Source organism: Amaranthus tricolor, chromosome 3 (genome assembly GCF_026212465.1).
Source record: "Amaranthus tricolor cultivar Red isolate AtriRed21 chromosome 3, ASM2621246v1, whole genome shotgun sequence".
Classification (NCBI taxonomy): domain Eukaryota; kingdom Viridiplantae; phylum Streptophyta; class Magnoliopsida; order Caryophyllales; family Amaranthaceae; genus Amaranthus; species Amaranthus tricolor.
In genome coordinates, this window is record NC_080049.1 from 31,991,574 (window position 1) to 32,009,133 (window position 17,560).

General features: G+C 31.8%; 2 protein-coding genes and 1 pseudogene across 2 annotated transcripts; all 3 read left to right on the forward strand.

Moving 5' to 3' along the window:
• The first annotated feature begins 2,071 nt into the window (after nt 1-2,071).
• Nucleotides 2,072-5,617, forward strand: LOC130808780 (uncharacterized). Its single transcript, XM_057674269.1, has 4 exons — nt 2,072-2,908; nt 3,696-3,936; nt 4,851-4,968; nt 5,054-5,617. Exons 1-4 carry the CDS (start codon nt 2,316-2,318, stop codon nt 5,143-5,145), a joined length of 1,044 nt encoding a protein of 347 aa, XP_057530252.1. The 5' UTR covers nt 2,072-2,315; the 3' UTR covers nt 5,146-5,617.
• Nucleotides 5,618-8,535: 2,918 nt separating this feature from the next.
• On the forward strand, nt 8,536-13,560 carry LOC130808682 (glucose-6-phosphate 1-dehydrogenase, chloroplastic-like). The gene is made up of 10 exons (XM_057674138.1): nt 8,536-9,144; nt 9,349-9,584; nt 9,831-9,925; nt 10,038-10,152; nt 11,006-11,211; nt 11,292-11,441; nt 11,528-11,648; nt 11,728-11,957; nt 12,068-12,268; nt 12,926-13,560. Exons 1-10 carry the CDS (start codon nt 8,943-8,945, stop codon nt 13,173-13,175), a joined length of 1,806 nt encoding a protein of 601 aa, XP_057530121.1. The 5' UTR covers nt 8,536-8,942; the 3' UTR covers nt 13,176-13,560.
• A 1,778-nt stretch (nt 13,561-15,338) lies between these two features.
• On the forward strand, nt 15,339-16,452 carry LOC130808683 (transcription factor TCP20-like; annotated as a pseudogene).
• Nucleotides 16,453-17,560: the final 1,108 nt, after the last annotated feature.

Sequence of the window (17,560 nt, forward strand, 5' to 3'; positions counted from 1 at the left end):
GAGGTCACTAAAAAGAAATGATTCCATTGGCCTAGAATATACTCTTACTATGAAATGTGAACAATATTGATCAAAACACCTAGAAACTTCCATGCTTGTATTATTGTATTAATATTATTTTTTATATTAGTTCTTATTTTTTTCTCTCTATTCTGATGAACTTGTCATAATGCTAAGTCTTATAATAATTTTATTTTAGATATTTATTATCATCACTATTTCGTTAGCACTTATCCCCACATTCTCTTTTATTTTTTTCTCACTTTTAATTTTACTCACACAATTTATTTATCTATATTATTATATTCTTAATACTTGTATTATTAATGTGTGTTGCAATCTCTCTTTAGAGAGAGAGTAATTGTTAACATTAATTTGAGGATTATCGGTAAAAATTGCTTATTAAACAATTTTAGCTTGCTTTGACATATGTACAAGAGTGATTGATTGGTCAAATCGTCTAATGCTTGTGTTTGTTAAATTAGCTACTTGAAATAATTTATTGTTTTAAATTAAGTTATTTTTAAACAAAGTATTATTAATAGAAAATTTTCTCAAAACACACATTAGATGTTATATGTTGATTGTGGCGACTGGTGAGCGTATACTTTCGTTTCCCTCCATAATAATAATAATTATTATTAATAAATATATTGATCAACTTATTCCTGCACCACAAAAATTGGTAGTTATTAAGTATTGACTGTGACCGAAATATTTTTCTTGATTTTCAGCTTTTGTGGTGAAGAAGAGAACACTAATTTATTTTCAGAAGATATTAAATGATCTAATTTTTCAATTTGCTAATTACACAATTTTTTAAGTATAATAATACAGGTTTAATTAATCATTATTTATTATAAATACATTTCTTAAAATATTTTTAAAAACATCTATTAAATTTGTACTATAAACTAATATGAGATAGTTACTTCATCTCAATGAAAGGATTAATAATATACATAATTAACGATATTAAGGATTAAATTAGCGTAATGGACTGCGTGAAAAGTCAAAAAGTACAAGTATTTTGAAACGAAGTAAGTATAACAAGATCCCACATATGTATTTTTTTACTTTTATGAATCATCATATCCTACAAACTAATCAAATACATACTAATAAAAATGTTAAATAATAACAAATATCATCATTAGGAGAAGCCTTGACAAATGGAATTATTTTGGTGGATTATAGTATATTGCATGACAATATTTATCCAATTAGAATCTGATTTTTTTTTGAATTGGAGCTAAGTTAGTTTATATAATTTATTTATGGCAATTATATGACTAACTTAGAATTTGATATATTTAATTGAATGTAAAAGTTATGTATTTGATAAATAATTTTAAAAAAATTAATATTTAATTTTTGCTTTAATCATATCATTCAGGCATACATCATACGAATAAAAAATGTAGGAACATGACAAATGTCAGGGGAGTCTTTAAAAATGAAATTATTTTTGTGGATGATAATTGATTAGATTATAATATTTACTTAATTTATAATATGATTTTTTTAAAATTGAAGTTAAATTAGTTTATTCAGCATTAACTTGGAACCACGGGCATCTAAAGCACCTTTTACTAAGATCAACACTGCAGAGCAAGTGAAGAAAACGAAAATTAAGTTTAAAGTATTTATATAATTTATTTATAGCAATTTTATACGCTTAACCTAGAATTTGATATATTTAATTAAATATCGATAAATAATTTATTAAAAAATATTATTTAATTTTTTTTTTAAAAAGTCACATATTTAATAAATTTAATCACAATAATATATACATGCATTTTATATTTTAATATATTTCATACTAATAATTTTGTACATTTCACAAATTTTTATACTAGTTCATTATAATTCGACACTAGCTGTTCTATAAAATTGTCAATCACTAATAAAGAAAAATACTTGAATTTTTTTTTTAATTACACGAGTGCTAATTAAAGGAGTACAGGTGTCACGTCAGTACTGGCTACCATATCCCGTCAAATACCTCGAAACTACCCCAGAACGTTGTAAAGATCTACCAATCACTACCGTCCACGTGTCAATAAACCCACCATTCTCTTTTTTCTCAGTCCGTAACTCCATATACTCAGTCTCCCTCCTTTATCGCCGTTAACTCCCTATTTCCTTTCGCTCTCTAAAACGGAATACTCTTTTTAAGTTTTTTTTTTATCTTTTTTTATTTTTGGAAAATCATCCTCCTCCATAGATCTCCATCTCCCTCCCTCTTTCTCTCTCATTCTTACCCAAAAAAGAAAAAGTTTTCTTTTTTTTTGCTTTTCTTTTTCTAAAAAATGGGGAAGTTATTCTGCGACAGCGCCTCCGTAACGGAATCTTTAACCCCACAATCACCACCGTCTACTACATGGAGGGATCTACCACCACTATTACCCTCAACCGTTGATATTCCACCAACATCATGGGATGATGTATCAGGTTTAGAAGATCAACAAAGAAAGAATCTCTCCAGGTTGCATGCTAAAGGAGTCCTGTGGACGCATCCAAACCATAAATCAGTACCACCAGTTGTTTTTCGGTTAACTCATGGTGGTGATGTGGCTTCTGATGGGAACTGTTTGTTTACGGCGTTTGAGAAATCGGCGAGATGGGGTCTACGAGAAAGTAATAATAATGGAGGAGAGTGTAGTAATTGTGGGGCCAGCGAGTTGAGACAAAGAACGGTTAAAAGATTTAAACAAGATTTTGAATCAGCGGAAAAGGAAGAAAAAGAAAGAGTTGAATTAGTGATTAAGAATTTGTATTCTCCTGATCTGGAATCTGGGTGGGGAATTCATTTGGTTCAAGAAGTTAAATTGTTGGCTAAGAAATCTGACCGTCAGATCTTAGATGATGCCATTCGTCAACTCACTGATCGTGGCATGTTAAGGTATATTTTATCATCATTTATGATTACATTTTTCAACGATTGTGGATCTTTTCATTTAGAATTTGTATATTACTATCTCTTTTTATTTCGAAATTTTCTGGATTATTTTTATGTAACGGTTTTTAGAGTTTTTTGTTTTTCTTAAAGAATTTATTTGTGGTCCTTTTCTTTTTGTTATTTATTTTCTTACTGTTTATGTTGATCTGTTTATTGGGAAATATGTAAATTTTTGTGGGTTTTTGTATAGCTTGAAACTTGACATTCATGAATAAAAATGTTTTTTATTATTTTTTTTTCAATTTTGGGGCTGTTTTTCTTGGGTTTATTGTGATTTGTGGATATGGATCTGTTTTCATAAGATTTTACACGATGTGAAATTAAAAAAGAATTTATTTAAAACTTGTTTATTTCCTTAGAATTTTTACAATAAAAATTTTGTGGGAATTGAAGTATGAGCCTTGAATTGAGATAATATATTTGTCTTGCTGGGTTTTGATAGTTGTGAACCCTAAAAAAAGTAGACTTTGTGCTCATTTGATAAATGCTGGAATGTAATTATTTTTGTTGGATTTTTTCTTGTATTATTCATATTGTTTGTCTATAAATTTGTAACCCGACCTTAATTTTTTGTGATTGAGTATTTGACATTGTTGTTGTGTTTTAATTTGTAAGCCAATCTTAATTTTTTGGATTAAGGCTCTGGTACCGTTTTGTTGTTTTAAAATTTGTGAAGTGCATGTTGTTGAATGTGTTTATGGATTGTGTTTCTGTTTTTCTTTGAATAAAGAGCATTTGCGGCAGAGTCAATATACAAAGAGACATGTGTTCCAGTGGACAATGGCTGGAGCTGGGCCAATTACATGTCTACATCTGGTTCACCTGATGATGAATATGATATCATCACATTGCAATATACTGCGGATGGTTTGCTAACTGTAGATGAGAATAGACAAGGTCGCAATGCTGCTTTTGGGGATGATATTGCCATTGAATGTCTTGCTAATGAGTTCAAGAGAGAGATTTTTGTGGTAAGAAAATTAGCCCTCTTTCTCATTCGTTTGCTTTGTTTTCTTGTCAATGTGTAATCTTTTGTGCAATTCTGAATGATGTTTGATGATCACACTTCCTTTCCTCAATTGCAATGACTCGCCTACTCATTTTTCCCGTCCTAGACTAGAGGTGTTCATTCAGGTCATCAGGTAGGTTTTGGGTTAGATGTTTCGTGTTGGTTAGAAATTGGGTTTTGTGTCTACTGTTTTTTTTATATACTTGTAATCATTTTTGAAGTCGGGTCAAATCGGGTTCAGTTACAAGGTAAATTTCGGGTCATCGGATCTGTTTTGAACACTTTACCCCGGACCATCAAAGAATATGGACGAATCGTTTTGTCATTGTTTGCGTTCATACTCCCATTCTTTCTTAGGCTTTGAGAAATGTAATCAAATTGCTTAAACAAGACCCAAATTGCCATTAAGTATGTGAATGGCTAATTTTTTCGGCAGTTTTCCTTCATTTAATCAGCCATGGTTATGAAAAGTTTGCCCGAGAGCAATTTTTAAATTGGCTTCAAATCTAAATGCCTTTCACCATTTTAAAGCTCTTTTTCTAATGTTTTACTGGCGCCACTTTAGTCTTTTATACCTGATAAAAAGCTTTCTGTTGCGCTGGAATGTAATTTAGTTGATGATTCCTTCCTTAGAGTCATATAATTTGTTAATCTCCTCGCCGATAGCAAATTGAAAATAAATTATAGTCGGGTTTGGGTTATGTTTGGCCTTGGCTCAACACACTTTTCGCTTCCCCTCGTTCCTTCCTAGACGGGCATCAATATCAAGCTTTTAGATCTAACCGTTTGTTGCAATTCTGTCTTCCATTTCCCTCCATCTCTCACATAACACGCCTGCTTGCTCATTCGAGTTTGCGTTCCACTCCATTGTTGTAGGTACAAGCACATGGATCAGATGCCGTGGTCGATGAAGAAAATTGCGTCTTCTTTCTCCCACACCGCCCAAGGGGTGAAATTACTGGACTACCGCTCTTTCTCTTCATGAAAGGCACAGGTAACCCATCTTTTTCCCCAATATTTACAAACTTCATACTATTTCCCCCAACAAAAGTCCCTTATACACACATTGTTCAACTCAGGTTGGTGTGGTGCTGGAGCTGATCATTACGAGCCTTTGATCGCCCACCCATCTTCTGTCGTCCCTCAAGAGAAAGTCGGTTTTGTTCTGTGAGATTTTTAGACAATACAGTTTTGAGGTAGAGGTTGGACGTTATGATGAGCAGCAGCGAGACTATCAATTTTTCCTCCCAGATAGCAGTAGATGTTTAGTTGGTACCCAATTCTTTTGGTAGGCTGTAGAGTGAGATTTTCTATTTCTTATTCCAGGGATAGTTTCCTATCCTATTCTTTTTGCATTCAAGACATGAAGATCCAGTCTTTTTCGAGGTTGATTTTGAATTGTGTTGAATTCTCTACACAAGCAGCAATCCCCAACCACCTCCTCCCCCCCCCCCCCCCAATCATGGAGAATGTAATTGTTCTATTTGAGTTCTTTATAGTTCCATTAATTTGTATTGTTTAATTTTTTGCCCCATTTGAGGTAGAACTCTTGTATTGATTATATATACACAATCCTTGTGTAAAAATGGTGCTTAAACTCTGTGATTGGCATGGAATATCTCCAAGACATTGAAATTTTTTTGTGATTCAGGGTAGGCTAGAGATCACTGCTGACATGAGGTACTCTTATCATAGGCGATGAGATTTTGACCCTCTATTGACTGTCACCACTGATAAGGATGAATGATAAAGCTTTCCACCGCTCGGTTAACCCATCAAAAATTGTAAAATTTTGGACAATCTTAAGATCTCATGTTAGTCTCACTTTGATGTTGAATTGACTTTCTTTTTCATCTTTGTGGGTCTGACTTGGTCTATTTACATGAAGATTAATTTTCTGATCCCCTTGATTAATTGTCATTTAGAGGGTACTATTTTTAAGTTATTTGTTTAATTTTAGTTATACTCATTCTGAATCTAAATGATGTTTAATTTGTCACTTTTGGCTGTTTTATTTATTTTCTCCTAATTAATAATTTTATTTTTGTATTAAATTTTAAACATAATCTCTTTTATCATCATTCTAATTCTAATATTTTATTCATATTTATATTCATCATATATTTTTCACTAACTTTATTTTAATATTTTTATACTGCTATATAACTCACATGTTTTAGTAACTTAAACCTTTTTGGTAATAGTTTTATTTTTATATTTTTTTCTATTAAATTAATTTTAAAATATATTATATGCTTATGGTTTTCATTTCTTTCCAATAACCTTATTCACTAATAAAATAATATATTATCACTTAAAAGATTTAACTTTTTTTAATTTTCGTAAATATTTTTGTTTTCGGTCTAAGGTCCAATATTAATTGAGCCTTATATATGGTCAAAAAAAGTCTTAAGACTTTGTCAGGCCCAAGCCAATCATAGTCAATGAAATATTCAAGCCCAATTTCGAGTTACGTATTGATCTGTTTCATCAATTGTTAGTTCGAAAAGCCAATCCGGTCAATTTCAATATCATTAAAGAGCCAACAACTACAAATGCTTTCCAATTCATCTCCATCTGACTTAAGCATTGGAGGGGCTTTTTTGGGTGCCGGCCCCGGGTTAGTAACCTTTATTTATTTTGTAGGTTCATTCAAAAATCTTTAACCTCCTTCGAACATCTTCAACCACCTTCAACCATTTTTAAATACATTCGACATTGTAGAATTATAATTGGATTGGGTTGCTCTATACTACGACACGAGGATGTTTCTACTGGGACTTAAAACATAAATTATCCTTACCCTATTAAATACAAATTGTAATTAAGTTTCTAGTGCAGTGCATTAATTTATAGTAGTAGTATAGATATATAAAAATATAATTTTAAAAAAATAATGTAAGTATAAATCATCGTTATCAAGTTTATTGAATACATGAATTTTATAAAACAAAAAATAATTGTTGATATTTTTTTTATAAATATTTACCAAATACATGATTTTTTATCATTTATTTGAACCTATCAAATTCCAAACAATTAAGTTAGATAAAATAGTTATAATAAACCATATAAATATTTTACCGAATTTAGTTTAATTTTGAAACAAAAAAAATCAAATTTTAAATTAGATAAATATTTTCGTAGAATCAACTTTCATCTATTAGAATAATTTTATTTATCAAGTCTTTAAAAAATGATATTTATTATTTTACAAGAAAATTTTTGTGTTTTTGTATTGTCTCTTCTAATTTATGAGTTTTTTGGTGCACTGGAAATTGGCATGCGGTCTTTCATCATGCCCACGCAAGTTCAAATAATTGGTAGGTCTACTTAACTAACTTGAGTGTATTTATGGTTTATTTTTATAAATCATTTATAAACTGATAATCATGGTTTTTAAATGTTTTTTTTAATAAAAATTACTAATCATATAATTGATTAATTATTATACAATTTCTAAATCAAAATCAACAATAAGTTACCCTCTTCGCTATCTAATGGTCCTTCCATTTAGAATATTTCACTTTAAATGAAAAATTTTAACAAGGATTTTTGCGACATATCATAGAAGATTAAATATATCTATATGATATCACATTAGATTTGTCTTAAAGTGTATACTTTTTAATTATAAACTTTTCTATATTTTGTAAGAATTGTATTTAATAATATTAAATTTTGAAATTAGCTTAAAAATCTGTACATAATGTAAATATGAAGAACAAAAAAGATTAGAAAGAGTAATTTAATTTGAAAAATGTGAGCTAATAAGACCTTATCCTATCCAATTTTTATGATCGATAAGACTTTTCATACTCATATTCACTCACTATCCACTAAATTCAAACCCATACTTGTCCCAACTGAATCAGATGTAATGCGAAAGTTGTATAGCATGTAACAATAACTTTTACTCGTCATAAAGGTTGTTATTCAACATTAAAATGAACAAAAATATATAGAAATTAAAATATAAATTAAAATTAGTTCTATTTAATAGTGAGAACATTTCTAACGTCATGCTTTCTTGGTCTCTATAAATTTGTTCTTAAAGTGACATTTTCATTCACACAAACTGTCATTAGCAAATTTATATTGATTAAGGGAGTATTTCTATTTACTTTAAATTACACAAATTATGCCAAGAAGAGAAAAATAATATAAGTTTTAATTACCAACTTCTAAATTCTAACCTAACCCAATTTTTTAAAATTAAATCCTATTATTAAATAGATTTAAAATGACATTTTTATCGCAATTATAACATATCACATTATTTTCAATAGTAAAGTTATATTAACCGAAAACAACAAAGTTTTTTTTAACCTTAAATCACTCAAATTTTAAGGAGTACTTCATAAAGGAAGAGAAAAAAACACATATTCTTGTGAGAGACGGTCTCTTTGAGAGATCATCTCTAATTGGGTCGACTTATAAGAAAAATGTAGAATAACAGTGAGCATTAAACTTTAATAAACTGAACTTGAAAAACGCCTCTAAAAAATACAATCTCTTTAAAAAACGATATCTTAAAACAGGCGCTGAAAAAGAAAAGATTCATCATTCATGGGTTAAAAACTCAAACTTAATTCAACTTAACTAAAACATAAACCCCCTAAACCTAATTTGAAATCGAAACCTAACATATAGGATCCAATTCCAAGAGAAGTAGAAAAGACTTAATTGGCATCTTTTACCTCAATTCCGCACATACGTTGCATCTTCCACTAGGCAGCTCTTGGAGGATCTCAAAGGGTCTCATACTCTTAACCCCTCGATGATTCCCAAGTTGCCATTAACCCTTTCATAACTTTCAATTGTTAATTTGCCTTAAACTATAAATTAAGCCTCCAAATCTAATTATTGTTCCTCCCCATTTGCAGTTTGATTTCATTTTGTCTTGTTTATATAGGACCCAACAAACATATAGTATTAAACAGCACCAGTATTGTATTGTAAAGAACAATGGCAACTTTTTCTTCACCTCATTATGCTTCTTCCTTTTACTCTTCATCATATTCATCTTCTTCATCATCTAAATCTCGAAATGGGAATCTTGAATTGGTCCAATTTTCTTTGAATTCAAAAAAATCTACCCAGAAAATAGCAGTATCTAAACAACAATCTAGAAGAAACCCAAATTCTAATGTTGTTCTTATGCAAGATGGTCAGTTTTATTTCTTTACCCACCTGTCTAATTCATTGATTTCTTAATAAATCAATTGTTGAATTGTTTTTTGTTGGATGAAATTAATTAAGGTGGACAATTTATACAGCCGTTAGATTTCTTTTTTGGTATTTTAGAAAGAAAATTTCTTTGATTTTTGATTATTTATGCAATATCTGAATTGGGAAATTTGGGTTTTTTTAGGTGTAGTTGCCACAAAAGGAACTCCTGTTGAAAATGAGATTAAATCATTGAAGACATTGAAAGATGGAATATTATCAGTCACATCTTCTCAGGAAAACAATGATTTGTCTGGGTTTGATTTAAGGAAGGATGAGTCAACTGTCAGCATCACAGTTGTTGGGGCTTCAGGGGACCTGGCAAAGAAGAAGATATTTCCTGCACTTTTTGCTCTTTATTATGAAGATTGCTTGCCTAAGGTTTCATCATAAAGTTGCTTTTTATAGTTTTTTTTTTTCAATTGAAAGTAATTTTTGATTGTCGCTAATAAGGTTAAGGTTGGCTATATCCGACCGTAAAAGGTGGGAGCCACTTCATGACATTGGGATAATGAATGTCGAAAGTTGTTGTTCTTAGTTTCCAAGGATACAAACTTGTGATGCTTTTTGACTCTTTTTGATTGATGTAATGTAATTTTTTGAGTCCCTTTTCTTTGTGTCATGTAGCACTTCACTATATATGGTTATGCTAGGAGTAAGATGACTGATGATGAACTCAGAACCATGGTTAGCAAGACACTTACATGCCGAATTGACAAGAGGTATTATGTTATTCATGAATTTGTTTCATAGCATGATACTTAAGGAGTAAGGGCTCGTTTGCTCGTCTTTACCCGCACACTGTGATATGATGAACAAATTATATGTTTTCAGGGAAAACTGTGATGAAAAGATGGATGAGTTTCTTAAGAGGTGTTTTTACCAGTCCGGTCAGTATGATTCTAGGGAAAACTTTGCGGAGCTAGACAAGAAGCTCAGGCAACATGAGGTATCACATTTCATATTATGCTTAATTGTATGACCTTGGCATTTGTTTGCTTATACTATTAGGTGGTTGAAACTTAATTTTCTTTCTTAATGGAAGATTTAGTTGATGAATCATGGGCATTATAACATATCAGAAAATTTTGCCAACAACAACTACATGAAAATATGCTTGTTCTGTCTGAATAAGATGTTTGATGATGTAATGTAATGGTTTTATCTGGATTCTATATTTTTTATAATTCAATATGGTTGAGTTCAATGTAACTTAATTCGCCTTTTAAATACGAGATTCTCAAATTTGCCCAAGACTGGCCCAAAACCTACCATAATTGGCTTATTTCGATTCGCAAGGAGATTAGCGAATCATGTGACACTGGTTGAGCTGATTACTTGGTTCTTACCCTATAACATTGATAAAGGGTCTGTACTCAGGTGCAAAGAACAGCCGAAAACTAGTGGCACTGGTAGTATCTGAATGTTTTCTTTTTCTGCTGTTGATTTCTTTTGAGTTTCTTAATTGTGAAAGTGTTACCCATGTAGTGGGCCTTAACGTAGTGATAACTGGTAAAGTTATGAAATGATGATTTTGAAATTGGTACTGATTTTGTTCATGTACAAGCATGGCTTACAATGTTCCGTTTGCTGTCTTGAGAGTTTTGAACTAATGAAATTTTCAAGAGCAGCATTTCGTACTTGATTGCAAGAAGCTTAGTTTGTTCTATGTTGCAGCCTTGAGGGGTACCATAAATGATTAAATGTGATAGTACTGTCAACCGTGTCTTCACTATCATCAGTGTATCAGATATATTGTATAAGTTTGGCCTTTAATTTGATCATATGACTTCCTTTTGTAGGCTGGGAGGGTTGCTAATCGCCTATTCTATTTGTCGATCCCACCAAACATTTTCATAGATGCAGTGAAGTGTGCTAGTTTGTCAGCATCCTCAACAAACGGGTGGACTCGGGTAATTGTAGAGAAACCATTTGGTAGGGACTCGGAATCCTCAGCTGCTTTGACTAAAGGACTGAAGCAGTACTTGAAGGAGGATCAGATTTTTAGGTAAATCTCCGAGACCGACTTTCTGTGACATGGTTACTTTGAAATACATGCAACTAACATAATTCTCTCGCTACATGCAGGATAGATCACTATCTTGGAAAGGAACTCGTGGAAAACTTATCCGTTCTTCGCTTCTCCAATCTCATCTTTGAACCCTTGTGGTCAAGACAGTACATAAGAAATGTACAGCTAATATTTTCCGAGGATTTTGGCACTGAAGGACGTGGCGGGTAATTATCTGTGATTCAGTGAGTTGTATTTGTGAAATTGCATTTGTATCACAAGCTTACCTTTCTAGCATTATCGGTGAATTCAGGTACTTCGATCATTATGGGATAATTAGAGATATAATGCAGAATCATTTGCTGCAAATATTGGCTCTCTTTGCCATGGAAACTCCTGTTAGCTTGGACGCAGAAGATATCAGAAATGAAAAGGTTTGTGAAACCCGTTAGCTGTGTTGACCTATCATATTTGTTCATCTCTGATGGGTTTTTATCAATCGACATTTTTCAGGTGAAAGTTCTTCGGTCAATGAGGCCACTGAAACTTGATGATGTGGTAATAGGACAATACAAGAGCCACACTAGAGGAGGTGTTACATACCCGGGTTACACCGAAGATAAGACCGTACCAAAAGACAGCTTAACGCCGACATTTGCTGCAGCTGCCCTATTTATAGATAATGCTAGATGGGATGGTGTGCCGTTCTTGATGAAGGCTGGGAAAGCACTGCATGATAGGAGGTACTAAGTCAAAAATTGATATCATTTCGCTCTAGTGCAGCTCACTGGTTCCCAGGTATCTCATTTGTGTTAATATATGTAATGCCGATACTCATGCTTTCTTCAATCAGGGCGGAGATAAGAGTTCAATTTAGGCATGTTCCTGGAAATTTGTATGACAGAAATTTCGGGGCAAATCTTGATCAGTCGACAAATGAGCTTGTCATCCGAGTGCAGCCTGATGAAGCTATTTATTTAAAGATTAATAACAAAGTTCCTGGTTTGGGAATGAGATTAGACCGCAGCACGCTCAATCTTCATTATGCGGCAAGGTATGTTAAAAACTATTAATATGTAGTCCATTTAAGTCCTTAAAATGGTAAAGCATACGTTATGTGTTTGTTTGCAAGGTTATTGTGCTTTTAAGTTTAATTTTTGAAACAGAAACTATTTAGTTGCATTAAAAACATCTGCATTAGACTTGAAGGCTCAGAATAAGCCCTTGATGTCATGAAGCAGCTGATAATACTTATGACCAGACCCATCAAAAAGGTTATGTATGCGGGTTTCATGTAGGGTCATTTTCGGTCGGCTCAATCTCGTGATAGACCAGTTCTGGGTTGGTTTATGCCGGTTTTCTGGTCAATATCTTGGGTCAAGGGTTTTAAATATCTTTTCTTATCATTAAAACTAAATTCTTCCAAATATATGTTAAATTTTTTTAAAAATTTCTCATAAAACTAATACTGATTTTAAAGCTACAACTTAGAAATAATGATGTAGCTTAGAAAAAAATTGACAAAATTAAGAAAACTAGTTGGATTATGGTTTTGTTTGACCCAAATTTTCCCGGTATTTTCTGTTTAAGTTATGGGTCAAAATTGAAGAGTCATGACCAACTACTTTTCGGTCGGTTTAGGGTCTATTTTGAGTTGGGTTAAAATTTGACAAGTATACTTGTGACTAATCTTCCTGTCTGAACTGTGCAGGTATGCAAAGGAGATTCCAGATGCATATGAGAGGCTTCTACTTGATGCAATAGAAGGAGAAAGGAGGCTGTTTATCCGCAGTGATGAACTCGATGCTGCTTGGGCACTCTTCACACCGCTTCTAAAAGAGCTAGAACAGAAGAAGGTGAATCCAGAATATTATCCTTACGGAAGTAGAGGTCCTGTAGGGGCACACTATCTCGCTGCCAGACATAACGTCCGATGGGGTGATCTTGGCTTAGAGAAGTGAGTCCGATCCTTTGGGGATGTCGGGAAAATACATCACTGTTTATTCAATAACGCATCAAGGAAATCATTTGTTAGACTAAATAGGATATATAATTGAAGCACAGATGCTTCAGTGAAACGGAGCTCCAATCAACCTTTGATTATTCCTCCATTTAGTCCATATTGGGTGATCGATTGTGGACGACTTGCCCGATTCTTTGTTGTACAAAGCATTTGGGATTCTGGGTTTCCCTTGAAGCACACACTATTCTCTCCGAGGGATTACTTCTGCGGGATTGTGTGAGGTCGTTTCACACTGTTATTTATCGTATGTGCAAAATCTTTAGATGTACGAAGACTTGTTTGCTAACAATTTAATGAAAAGAATGATCTTGCGTTGCTTTCAATTTCTTGATCCTGTCTGAGACCATCCTTATTCTTTGTTTTCCTCTTGTTTTTGGACATTGCTTCTTTTATGTTGTGTTCGGATTGGAGGAAGGAGTGAAAAAGGAGGCGAGAAAAATAGAGTGATGAAGTTTCCTTTATTTCTTTTTCTTCCCCTTTTATATATATTCTTTCCTTTCATTTTACTTGTCACATTTGACTTTTTACACGATATAGTATTTTATTTTGATCATTTATATATTGAGGTATGCACATCTAAAAATTATAGAAAATTAATACTATGAACGTTTGTGACTAGACGATTCAAACAAGATTCTATTATACTATATTTTTTCTTATAATTAGCCGTAATATATAAAATAAGCTTAAACGATATATAGTATTAATAATCATAATGTAACAGATACTTTAGAATGGAGAAAGTATATATCATTATTTTGTTGATTAAAGACAGGTAATTTCATGATTCATAAGGTAATTCTATTACCTTATTTACAAAATCAACATGATTCATTAATTTTCAAGTTAATTATCTCTTTTACTAAGTCACAAGTCACAACAAAACAATCCTTAAAAATGAATTCTATTTTCTGTATTATCACATGCCCAGGGGCGGATCTAGGTATGGGCATTGTATACGGGTGTGCCCCGGGAACAATTTATTTACAAAAAGAGACATTTTTACCTTTCGCCATGAATATTAAGTTAAAGTTGCTTGATAAATGAGGAAGAAGGTGATTAAAAGCTTTTCAAGAAGCTTTACCTTTTTTTCTTTTAACTTTTTAATTACTTTTTAGAAGTACTTTTTTAGCATTATTTTCAGAAACTTGTACTATCATTGACACATACTCTTCTTACCACAATACTACTTTATGTCAATTTTTGGTACTTTTTACTATTCTTTGTTTCTTTCTTTATTAGATTAAGGTTTTGTTTGAGTTTTAATGAAACATTTTTTTTGTTTATCTTGATATTGAGCATTATGAAAAAATTTTAATTTTTTAAAATTATTTTGCAATATCTCATTACTCGTATCCAATAATAAGACAATATTCACGTATCCTAGAATTGTAAATTTTCGTACTGGATCTTAGAATCCACACCCGTATTCGATACCCACACCTGAGTCCAGATAATATAGCATCCACCAGTCGCCAATCACCGCCGCTCCCACCGGAGACCTGCTATCTCCTGTTATGCAGTCGTTGCCCGTAACATACGTTATCATTTACTGTTATATATTTTTTTCCTAAGTTTAATAAATTATCTATGTTTTATCATTAATCTAAAAGGATAATTATTTTATAAGGATATATAATGCAAGATGCTAGTAATAAGGAAACCGAAACATAAAAGACAACCTTATATTATCATCCCTAATCCTCCATGAGGTCTTAGAGTATAGAGGTCAAGAATTCTCAATTTGTGCATTAGTGAGTCTTCTAGCGTAATAATGAATGTAATCTAGGTTATTTTCTTTTGGAAATTTGCATAAATAAAAATGGAAAATTTAGTTGTTAATTTCACAAACGAAACTCTTCTGGCACTTCATTCATTTAATAGAGCCCCCTAAAACTCTAATCTCTGAATCCGCCACTGCATATGCCCATGCCCCATAAGCTCCAAAACTGATGTCAACTTATTGTTACTTAAATATGTCCTTTGTGATTAAATCACTAGAAGTTTGTTACATAAAATGGTTAGAGATGTTGCATTTTATGGTAATTAAAATTACAAAACTTTATAATAAATGTCATAATTAGGCGTAATAATTCGTCGCAAACTTTCACTCTATTAACATATATATGCAGAATATCCGTAAGCTCAGACCCACAAACTCATAAATAACAAGCGCAGTGTCAATCCAAATTTCAAAACATACCACAAAGCAAAAATAAAATGGTTTGAATTTTGAACACAATTGCCTCCTTTGACAAATACACAAACTCCCAAGTTTACCCCCCTACAACCCTCCTAAATTCATGCCAACTTTCCTAAATCACCGTGAACTGACAAACCCTAATTTAGACATCAAAGAACCCCAAATTCTAATTCCTAAATCCCATCAAATTGTTCCTACTAATCTTGATGATAACAATTCCATTATCATGAAGCAAAACCCACCAAAAAGAACATCAAACAAAGATAGGCACAAGAAAGTTGATGGAAGGGGAAGAAGAATTAGAATGCCAGCTCTTTGTGCTTCTAGAATCTTCCAATTAACAAAAGAATTAGGCCATAAATCAGATGGTGAAACAATTCAATGGCTTTTACAAAAATCAGAACAAGCAATAATCTACTACTGGAACTGGAACTATACCAGCTTCTCTTTTAGCTTCTTCGGGATCCTCTGTTTCACAAAAACCCTCTGTTTCTTCTGGAATTTCTGGAAGTTTAAGTTTGATTAATAGAGATTTGGGAAGAACCCATTTTCAACAGGGTCTTGGGCATATGGGTCTAGCTTGGTTCATGATCCCGGGTTTTCGAGCTCGAGTTTGTTGAGACAAAATGTGGAATATAAGCTTAAAAATGAGGTTCAGGCAATGGGAATGTCAAATTTGAATGTGGGATTGTTGAATTATGGATAACAACACGAAGGAAGGGATAGTTTAGAGCTTGGTTTATCACAAGATAACGTTGATTTTGGTATCATAAATTATGGAACAATTAATTAAATACAAAGAGGTGGTCTATTCGAGACACATTAAATATATGAGTTAAATAATTTAATTAATATAAATTAAAGAGAAAATAAAAATATAATTTTTTTATTTTGAGGTTATCGAGACAATTTCTCACCATAATAGTTAATTAAATGTATCAACAATTCAACAAATTAGGCATGGGAGAGAAGAGGTTGATTTTAGCAGTGATCAACACCAAAAACTTGAAGATGGTGGTTTTTATAGTTCAACATAAATTGGGTTGTGTTTTTATTGCAAAGTTTGAAACTTTTTTAATTAGCTTGCAAAAAAATTGATTGGATTGAGACTCATTAAGTTTATTACTCCCTTTATTTTTTTTATATTAGTATTTATTATTATTATTATTATCAAACATTAAATAGCTCTTAAATGTTTGATGTATATTTTGAGGAGATTTATGAGTCGAAGTATTAAGCGTTTCCAATTTAAAGAGACTTACTATACTATGAGTCAAGTGTAAGCAACTTAAAAAAGATGGAGAAAGATTGATATAGTTTAATGGTTCTTCATTTTGTAATTTGAAGTTCCGATTAATGCGGTAGAAGTCTAAAGTTACAATTGAATACAATACAAATCATTAAAATTCATTTTTATTGAAGCGTCTCTATGGGGTGATAAAACTTGTGGTGATAATCATTTATCACTTTGTAAATATAGGTTACACACTAGAAAATGGTGACAAATTACGGTGAAAAAAGGAGAAAGAATGAAAGGCGATAACATTTTTACCTCTTGAACAACATAGAAAGAAGTTCTGAAACACAATCATGACCCAGCTTATTCAAAGGGCTTCCTAAACGCATAGTACGTACGTTTTGGGCCAGGTAGAAACGCAGAGTTTGAATGAGTTGAGGCTTGGCAGGAAATTACTGAAGGAGTGGATTTGAAAATAAATGAAAAAGGTGACTACATTATAAAATGGTTGAAGACAAATAAAATTAAATTTATGTTTTCTCATTATTTTTGACCTAATTGATAAAATTTGTTCTAATAGGAGCCAATTAGAATACACAAATTCTCATTTAATATTGTCTTATCGTGATACAGTTCTAAATTTGATTAATATAGCCTAATAAAATCAGTTAACACATCCATTTTAATACTTAAAACTCACTTTTAGTTGTTTAATGTTAAATACATTATTTTTATGTGAAAATTCACACTACGAACATAAAAACTCACATTAATTGTCACTTTAAATGTGAAAAGTACTCATTTTAGTTTAAAATCCAAAGTAAATATTTTGACTATTAAAGTGAAAAATCTAACAACCACAGTTGATCGTGTCAGTATCACT

Excerpts from the sequence above, each read along its gene's own strand:
- LOC130808780 (XM_057674269.1), top strand. The coding sequence starts at position 2,316 with ATGGGGAAGTTATTCTGCGACAGCGCCTCCGTAACGGAATCTTTAACC. Across the intron at positions 2,909-3,695 it reads ACTGATCGTGGCATGTTAAG|AGCATTTGCGGCAGAGTCAA; the intron begins GTATATTTTATC and ends CTTTGAATAAAG. Across the intron at positions 3,937-4,850 it reads TCAAGAGAGAGATTTTTGTG|GTACAAGCACATGGATCAGA; the intron begins GTAAGAAAATTA and ends CCATTGTTGTAG.
- LOC130808682 (XM_057674138.1), top strand. The coding sequence starts at position 8,943 with ATGGCAACTTTTTCTTCACCTCATTATGCTTCTTCCTTTTACTCTTCA. Across the intron at positions 9,145-9,348 it reads TGTTGTTCTTATGCAAGATG|GTGTAGTTGCCACAAAAGGA; the intron begins GTCAGTTTTATT and ends GGGTTTTTTTAG. Across the intron at positions 10,153-11,005 it reads AGAAGCTCAGGCAACATGAG|GCTGGGAGGGTTGCTAATCG; the intron begins GTATCACATTTC and ends TTCCTTTTGTAG.